Raw genomic sequence first — 9,586 nt, 5'->3', positions numbered from 1 at the left:
GCCCTGGCTAATACACCGAACTCTCCATTCTGGAGTTTAACCACTACTCTTCCACGGGATCTCATTGATATCTTTCACAGTGCTTGTCTCTACCTGCAATTACAGTTCGGTCTCCTTGTTTGTTTTGTGCGCCCTACCCCGCCCCGGTAAGAATCGAGGCCAAGAGAGCTGGGGGCTCTGTTTTCTTACTCAACACACCCCCCACACACACACCACCCAGACCAGTGCTTGGCCCTTTGCAAGCGCTCAGTCGGTATATGTGGTCACAGAGATGGCAGGGAGCAAGGGAACAGGACACAGAAGGAATATATTGTGAGACACAATGGAGAGGTGTTTCCCAGCAACACCCCAGGGGCTTCTCTCGAGCCCCAGCTATGTCTCAGTCTCCAGCAGGGTCTGAGGCTGCAGACGCTGTCACCTGGTATCAACCCGCCGGGCTCGTGACATGGTTTCGTATTATCTCTGCCCCACAGTGCCATCTTGCACATCCAGCAAAGCCGTGCCTGTCACAATGTGTGCTCCCAAGAAATATCACACACACCCTAAGGCCACGGAGGGAGGGACGTTTCTCAGAGGCCAAGTCCCGGGTTTGGTTGCTTTTTTTGGTTTGGTTTTGTTTTTAACATTTTGTTGGTCGGGTACAACCTGCTTTTTGGAATCCTGGCCTGGAAGACAGTTTGCTGCAAGTTCTGGAGATGACAAGTCCAGACCGAGGCCAGCACAGAGATGGGGTCAGGCATTAATGGGCCGAGGAGGGACTGGAACTGGGGGGCCAAGGAAGGAGGACAATTGGTCGTATTTCGGGGGGCAGAGTGAGGGGGCATAGAGGCCCTCCAGACTGTATGACCCACCGTCCTTCCTCTAGGAGTTGCTTCCTGAGCCCGAGGATGAGGGTGAGTCCTGCCGGTCAGTCTTCCTCACCTGCCTACCCAAATACGGCAACAAACACCGCTTGGCCTGAGCTTTTCCCTCCGTGCCCCTGTAGCCAAATGGGGGTTTGTCCTCCGCACCTCCCGAGGCTGCTGAAACCCATTACAGCAGGAGAAACCCGGCTCCAGGGACAGGGCCCTGGACACGGGTCCCCATCCGAGCCGCTGCATCCCGCGGGGTGGAGGGGGCCGCTGCTCCGTCTGCGAGTCCAGGCCCAGAACAGGTGCACAAACCAGCTTGGCGGCGGGAACTGCAAGCGTCCACACCGCCTGACTTGGTGTTCAGCCATCAGCGGGGAAGCCTGACCAGCCGTCTCCTCCCCCATTCTCGCATCTCCCGCGGGGCGGGGAGGCAGGTCCCCCCTGAAATCAGCTCCTCCTGGCAGGTTCTAAACTCTGAGATAGGAGGTCCCAGAGGGCGGCCGGGGGCGTGGCCTAGGCGTGCCGGGGGCGTGGCCGGGGCGTGGCTACGGGCACTCCAGGTGCATGGCCAGGGGCAGGGGCTTCTCTGGGCCCTGCCGAAGGTTGACTCCTTCTAGCTTCCCCCTTCCCCTCTTCCCTCTCCTCGTGGAGAGGAGCCCGGCCTGGGCTCCGGCAAGCCAGGAAGGGAGGGGGCGCCTCAGTCGTCCTCATCCTCGTCCTCGTCTTCCGTGTCCTTGTTGGGCGCGCATCTCTGGAAACACTGCACCACGGTGGCCAAGAAGAAGCTGGAGATGATGGCAGCAATGGACACGGCCACCCCGGAGAAGATGATGATGAACAGGTCCGTGAGCGACAGGCTGAACCTGCACTCGCTGAAGCTGGCCTCGGACAGCTCATGCAGGAATATCCTCCTGTTCCCCAGGGGCAGGGAGCACTGGATTTCCTCGCGGCCTGTGGAAAAAGTAGGCGGGGTGAGAGAAACATCTGCGGGCCAGCCTAAAAGTTGGCAGGGCGAGGGTTTGCCAAGCGCAGAGTGGGAGCGTCCCCCCACACCCCAAGAGCAAAAGGGGAGGGGGGAGTTGATTAAAATGGAATTTAACTTTTTAAAAAGCCCCAGAGGAATCCCCATGGGAAAAACAGAAGGCCTTGGTCTCCCTCGCCCCGCTCTAAGATATGGAACTGGGTTTTGAACCACCCCATGGCCACGCAAAAGGAGATTTAGGGTCAGAGCATCTGTAGACCTTGATCCAGACCTGGGTACCACCTGGCCTCCCGGGAAGTGGGGGGCGGGGTGGGGGTGTCAATGGAAGGGGCGGGGGGAAGTGCCCACGGATGAAATTCACTCCATTTTGGAGTGCCACCTTCTGGGCCATATGCCGTTCCCCTTGTCCTCAGGACAAAAGTGAACACACCACTACTCTACAAGGGTTTTCCCTCCACGGGAGCGGGGAAAATGGTCTCTCTCTGAAAATGGCCTTCCAACAGCAGTTACCAAAGCTGTGAAGCTTCTGTGAGCTTCAGAATCACCTGAAGAGAGCTTTAAAATGCAGGTTCCCTGGAGAGTTGGCAAGCTTCTGGGATGCTGTCTCCCACGATGCCCAGAGGAGCCTGGTAACTTCTGTTTTATGTACTGAGGTTCCCTTTAAGATTTCACTTGGAGTGTGGCTGATCTGAAAAGAAGTTTCCCCCCTCCAGTCCAGGAAAATCTGACTGCTGAGTGCATGTGAGAAAGTGCTTTAAAACAACAGTCATGAGAAACACTAACTTGAACTTACCAGAGGCCAGACACTGGTCTAAGCACTTCACGTACAATAAAGCATTTCATCTGCCAGCCAGTGAAGTACAGGGACAGCTCGGAGGACTGCAGGGAGGAGGGGTCCACACCCTCCTGCTTTCTAGGGAGCCTAAAGGAAAACTTGCCCGAGGCATGAAGATCCAAGCACCATGCCAATGGTTTTCCACGCACTCATTCAACACACATTTAGTGGACACTTTATCTTGGGCCAAGGGATTGGTGGCAAAAAAAAAAGGGCCCTTAATCTCAAAGAGTATAAATCCTGGAAGACAGACACACATTCGTGCCTTCAACACGTGTTTATTGAGTATCTCCCACACATTAGGCCCTGGGAATACAGCAGTGAGCTCAACAAAATCCTTGCCCTAATGCAGCTTAGGTGTAGACAACTGATGAGTAGATCAAGAAATACATAAATGTTGGGGCGCCTGAGTGCCCCAGTCGGTTAAACATCCGACTCTTGATTTCAGCTCAGTTTGTGATCTCGGGGTCAGGAGATCGAGCCCCTCATTGGGCTCCGTGGTCAGCGGGATTCTGCTTCTCTCCCTCTCTCTCTGCCCCTCCCACTGCATGCACGCACACGTGTTCCTCTCTCTCTCTCTCTCTCTCTCTCCCCCTCTCTCTCAAATAAATAAATCTTAAAAAAAAAAAAAGAAATACATAAGTGTGAAGATGACCCACTAGGGTAAAACGAGGGGTGTCTGGGAAAGAGGGTCATCTTTAGATGGGGTGTTCAGGAGGTACAGTTTGAGCAAAGATCCTGAGAATGAAACAGAACCAGTCCCAGAAGAACAGTTGAGGCAGAGGAGGCAGGAAGTTGGCAAAGAGCTCAGTGTTCAGCAACACTGTGTAGCCAGGGGCAGCAGAGTGGGCAAAGGAGTGTTTAGTATGAACTGAGGTGGGACACGTGGACGTGGGTTGAGATGAAGCCCAGACTTGCCAGGGTCTCCAAATGAATATCCTGAACAGAGACCCCACCTCCAGCACCAAGCCTGTTATGGACTGAATTGTGTCCCCCTCACCCCCACATTTGTTGAAGATCTAACCCCCAGTGTGAGTGTAATTAGAGATAATAATGGGATAATTAGGTTAAAGAAAGTCAGAAGAGTGGGGCCCTAATCTCATAGGACTGGTGTCCTTCTAAGAAGAGGAAGAAACAGCCCAAAGATATCTCTCTCTCTCTCTTTCTCTGCATGTGCACAGAGGTGAGGCCATGTGAGGACTCCAGGACACAAACAAAAGAGAGACTTGTGTGAGCAGTCAGCCCCCAAAGGCTATTTGTTACCAAGTGTAATCTACATACTCTGACTGATACACAATATGAACTGTATACAAAGTCAAGTTACTTCCATGATTTCACAAACTTCACATACAAGAAAATGTGTCACTTTAAAATGCATAAAGAGATCAGGTCTTCTGTTTCTGATCTGGAAGAGGAGAGAAAGACAAAGCAGTAGAAACTAGCATCCGTATTGCACTCAGTACGTGCAAACTCTATTCCAAGTGCTACAAACATACCAACTCCTCATTCTTGCCACAATTTCACGAGGTAGGTAGTACGAGCATGCCCATTTTATGGATGAGAAAACTGAAGCGCAGAGAGTTTTCATAACTTGCCTTCAGCTTCCCGGAAACGTGAGGACACCATTTTGACATGTAGCTCAGCTGCCTACAATCTCCGCTTCCCCTGGCTTCCTTTCAACTTTTAGGAAAACCCACAATTGCTCTCTTTGTCAGGGCTTCCATTTCAAAGAGCTGGCCCTCAATCCATCTCCAGAATTATATGAAAGTCAGAATGATCTCTTCACACCTCACAAGGGAGTTGGCTTCCGTGGAGCATAGAGCAGCCTCGCTAATTGCCCAGCAAACCTGCAACCACCCTTCAGGTGTTTGTTTGTATGTCTTTCCTCCTCCAGCTCAGAAGAAGAGGCTTCCTCCTTCCTTCTGTCCTGGCCTGTCTTTTCTGTGATGTACAGCCAAACCCACTGATGCTGTCCTCCCTGTGGAAGCCGTTGCCATGGCAACCAGACTCCAAGTTCCTCCTCTCCCTGATCCCGCGCCCACCTCACATACCCCGGGAAAGAGCTGGACGAGAGCTCTGCATGGTTCTCTAGTTTATGCTGGGCTCGCTTTTGACTTTCTTTTTCATAAAGAAGCCCAACTTTCATTGACTACTTATGAGCCTTTTAAATGCATCTGAACAGAATTAGGAGAACTTGAAGACAGAGTCATATTGAGGTTCCTTTGGGCTTCCCTTGTTTTCTTCAATGGAAAGTGGACAAATCAATTGGCCAGCCTCCTCTAAACAATCCCCTGCTCACAGCCAGGGTTGTTATGAACATAAACAAGATGAACTCCAATGAAGCACAGGCCGTTCCTAATTGCAAGATATTTGCAATCTTCAGATCTGTACCAAGTCACTACTATTGCCCGGAGAACGTTCCTAGCAGTTCTTGCCTTTGATAAGCTGTAGTCACTGGAAAACACCCACAACGCAACAACACATGCCCACAGAGCCTGCCATTTAAATCCAATCTCTGCTCTTCAAAACTCCTTGAGTCCATTCCGATTTCCACAATGGTCTTTTTTATTTTTTTAAACATATTTACAAAGTGACACTTTTGGAGAATATCATTCCACATTTCTCTGTACCTAGAAGAAACAGGCTTGTTTGCAAACCACTGCACACCAACCCACCCATCGTGGGAGACTCTAGAACCACACCTGGAGCGAGCATGATGAGATACACTGTCTTAATGGGTTTTCCTAGCTCACAAAAGGCAGAGAGATAAGAAGAGTCGGACAAAGAGTGTCATCCCGGCAGACAAGGCTCAGCAGAGGGGGCAGGGCGCTGCTGCTCCTGTCCCAGGCTGGCTGCAGAACTCCAGAGTCAGGACAATCTGACCTTGGGTGTATCTTCTCCCCTGCACGATCTTACTCGAGACTAGAGTTTCTCACCCTTGCCAGTACTGACGTCTTGCGTCAGTTAAGTGTTGTGGGAGGGCGATCCAATGTGGGGTAGAAGGTTTACCAGCATTCCTGCACCCAGTAGGACCATCATAAATGTCTCCCAACAGTGCCATGTGGGGGCAAGGACAATAAAGTCCTTCTGGTTGAGAACTTTAGGGGAAAGTGCCCGGCAAAGGAAGTTATCTTCTATGCCAGGACCACTCTTGGTGACTGAGCTTAGCTATTCAATGGCTTTCTTTGATTTGTGCATTACACACAACAGGTAAGGTTTTATGCTAGAGGCTGTGATGGATGCAAAAAAGGAAGCCGAGGACAGAAAGACGGAGAGAGGGAAGGAAGAAGAGAAAGACACAGTTCTGGCCTGAGAACCTTCCGTCTAACGGCAGGGGCACTAGGGCAGGGCCAGTGGAAAGGGGGGATAGGGCATGGGCCCATGAGGGGAGGGAGTGAGTCCCTGGGATGTCCCTGCTTGATTTGGAATGTTCTCCCTCCCCTCCTGACCCCCATGTCCTCAGCTGTCTGAGTTAAGATCAGTGAACAAAAGCCCACACTGATACAGCATTTTGAGTGTGCTGGGCACTGCTCTTAGGTCTTTACATATATTAGGTAATTTGATCCTCACGCTAGCCCAATGACAAGCCTGCTACAACTATCCCCCTTTAGCAGATGATCCAAACAAGGAACAGAGACATTAAGTGACTTGCCCAAGGTCACACAGCTGGGGAATGGCCAAGCTGAGACTGAACCCAGCCAGCCTGGCTCGAGTCCATACTCCGACCACCACCCGGCCCACCTGGACTCCCAGGGCTGCCCAGCCTCACCCAGAATCTCACAACAAGCTCCTTTCATGCAGACTGTCTTTTAAAGAGATGCTCAGAACTTTCCCAAAACTCTCCTGTCTTCTCCAGCCCTGACCTAGATGGACCGCAGAGGTCTCCCTTGTCAGGAGCATAGCTCTCAATGCAGATGCGCAGGGATGCCCCCCCGCTCCCCCCAGTGGCCTGGTGATGGTGTTGTGAACATGACATAAGGAGACATCTGGAAACTTACCGTGGCGCCTGGCCACCATTCACGCTTAAAATACAGTGCTCATTTTTATTCAGATTTTTAAGGTTTCAAATTATACCCACACCTGACTCCAGATATCTGAGGAGGCTCCCTGTATTAGTCAAGGTTCTCCAGAGACACAACCAATAGAGTGTGTGTGTGTGTGTGTGTGTGTGTGTAAGGAAAGAGATGTATCATAAGGAATCGGCTCACACGATTATGGAGGGTAAGTCCCAAGGTCCGCACCCAGTAAGCTGGAGATCCCAAGAGCTGGTGGGGTACTTCCTGGCTGAATACTGGCAGGCTCAACACCCAGGAAGCCAATGTTCCAGTTTGGGTCCAAAGGCAAGAACCCATATCCCAGCTCAAGGCCCTCAGACAGGAGGAGTTCTCCCTTACTCACAGGAAAGTCAGTTTTGGTTCGTTCTAATCAACTGATTAGATGAGCCCCACCCATACTGGGAAGGGCACTCTGCTCCGCCCAGCCTACAGATTCAAATGTTCATCTCATCCCAAGACACCCTCAGAGGCGGACAATGTCTGCCTAAATGCCCGGGCAGTCAAAAATCCACCGTCACCGTGCTCTTCGTGCTTTTCTGCAGCAGCGAGAGGGGCATTTTTTAATTCTATGGGTCTAGCGCGAGAACTCAAAAGAAACGGTCTTCTTTCCTCTACTTATTTGGAATGCCGAAGAGAGGCAGAAAGAGCTCAGCGTCAAAGCAGGATTCAGCAGTGTGGAAAATGGACGATCTGCATGCTGAGGGCCATTCTCCGACCGCAGAGGAGGCGGCTTCTGCTTCTCCCCCTTCTCCTCCATCTTCCCTCCGTTCTCCTCCTCTTCCTCCTCTCTCTCCTTCTCTTTCTTCCTCTGCGTCCCTTTTTTTTTTTTTAAGATTTATTTATTTATTTTAGGGAAAGAAAGAGAGAGAGAGAGGAAGCATGCCAAAGAAGGGGCTGAGGGAGAGGGAGAGAGAATCTTCCCGCAGACGCCCCCCGTGAGCACAGAGCCTGATGCAGGGGCTTCGTCTCTTGACCCTGAGACCCTGACGAGAGCTGAAATCGAGTCCGCTGCCCAACCGACTGAGCCACCCAGAGGACCCGCCTCCGTGTACTTTCTGTTGCGGTAAAACATACAGGACATAGCGCGTACTGCCTTACTTGTTTTTAAGTGTGGGATTTGGTGTCGTGAAGTATAGTGACAACGTGGTACAGACATCACCACTCTCGTTTCCAGAACGTTCTCATCCCCTCAACTCTGTACCCGTTAAAGAATAACTTCCCTTCCCCCATCCCGAGCCTCTGCTAACCACTGTCCTACTTTCTGTCTCTATGAACTTGGCTACTCAGAGAGGTGAAACCACATGCTCTGTATCCTTTTGTGACTGGCTTATTTCACCAGGCACGATGTTTTGAAGGCCCCTCCATGGCTGTAGCATGTATTGAAATTTCCCTCTTTTTTTAAGCTGAATAATACTCCATGGAGTGGGTACACCACATTTTACATCTCCCTTTGTTGGCTGATGCAACCCTTGGGTTGTTTCCACCACGGCTATTGTGAATACTTCTGTTATAAACATTGGCATGTAAGTATCTGTTGAACTCTCCACCTGCAGTTCTGGATATATACCCAGAGGCAGAACTACTCAGTCATATGGTGATTCTATGTTTAACTTTTGGAGGGACCTCCCTACTGTGTTCTGCAGTGGCTGCGCCCCATTTTACGTTCCTGTCAGCTCCACACAAGGGATCGGGTCTCTCCACATCTTTGCCCATGCTTGTTAGGTCATATTAAAAAGATAATAATAAGACTCATCCTAAGGGGTGCAAAGTAGTATCTCATTTTTGGGGGGCCTGTGATTTTGATTTGCATTTCTCTAATGAATAGTGACTCAAGCATTTTTTCATGTGTTTACTGGCTTGCTCCTTCTTTTTAAATAAAAGCCATCATCTCCTAAAAAGCCGGCATGTGACCTTTCTTCAGGGATTTGCAGCCACATTGCAAAGGGCTGCTCCCTGGTGATTCAACACTTGGGAGGAGAACAGGGCTGGAAGAGCCCAGGGGAGACACACTGGGCAGGTTTCTGACAAGAATGAATATGCAAATCTCCCAACTCAGTATAATTCACCTACGACGTCCTGAGCCCTCACCCATGCCCTAAAGTGGGAAACGTGGACACGCCCGTGTGGGGACCGTGTACCAAGCACCTGCTGTGTTCGGATACAGTGTGCGCCCCTTAGTGCCCGCCATTTATCACCTACGTCATCTGGGAGATGCTCAACGCCTAGCTGAAAAAACGGGCCTCAGAAATCTTTGGCAATTCACATGCTATTCAATGGGAAAGCCAGAATTCAAGCTGCACTCAACTCAGTCTGTTTTACTCTGAAGCCTGTGTTTCCTCCGTCTGCCCGTGTTGTCTGTAGCACCGAAGGAAGTGACATCCCTGGCCCCAGGACGTTTATAATCCAGCAGAGGAACCAAACCGAAAATACATGAGGCCACTGGAAAGGAAGATAATTCACCCCTGGGGATCTACAGGGCTTCACAAATGTAGAGAATGAAGAGCGAGGGTGTCTGGAAGGTCTAGTGCGTTCTCAACAACACTTATGGAACGAATGAACAGCTCTAAGTTTGAAGGATTATTTGGGTGGAATGAGAAAGGCCTTGCAGGCGAGGGGCACAGGTGGAATCCGAAAGCGAGGGTGGGTGGTAGACAGCGCCCCCTAGCGACGGTATCATCCCAAAGGATGGTCCCTGGAAGATTTCCTGTGGGCTGAGTGTGGGGTCACGGGAGAATCATGACCAGGAACTGAGAATTTGAATTAAGACATTAAAAAAATTTTTTTGTTGTTTTTTTGGTCAGTGCGATGTGGTAGTCTTTAAAGAATCTTTTAACATCCCATTTAAGGGGCACCTCATTGGCTC

At 50.7% G+C, this 9,586-nt stretch overlaps 1 protein-coding gene across 2 annotated transcripts in view; it reads right to left on the bottom strand.

Moving 5' to 3' along the window:
- Positions 1–289: 289 nt before the first annotated feature.
- The window catches only part of LRRC38 (leucine rich repeat containing 38), a 28,342-nt gene continuing 19,045 nt past the window's right edge, over positions 290–9,586 (bottom strand). The window contains exons 2-3 of one of the 2 annotated variants that reach the window (XM_032303121.1): positions 2,772–2,908; positions 290–1,802 (exon numbers count right to left, since the gene is read on the bottom strand). In XM_032303121.1, the coding sequence (XP_032159012.1) occupies positions 1,365–1,802; positions 2,772–2,908 (575 nt within the window). In that variant the 3' untranslated portion in view covers positions 290–1,364. The remainder of the gene's footprint in view (positions 1,803–2,771; positions 2,909–9,586) is intronic. The other variant, XM_032303122.1, reaches the window with a different exon arrangement.

This window comes from Mustela erminea, chromosome 10 (genome assembly GCF_009829155.1).
Source record: "Mustela erminea isolate mMusErm1 chromosome 10, mMusErm1.Pri, whole genome shotgun sequence".
Classification (NCBI taxonomy): Eukaryota; Metazoa; Chordata; class Mammalia; order Carnivora; family Mustelidae; genus Mustela; species Mustela erminea.
The sequence above is the reverse complement of the archived record's forward strand: the minus strand, read 5'-3'. Positions and strand labels throughout refer to the sequence as shown.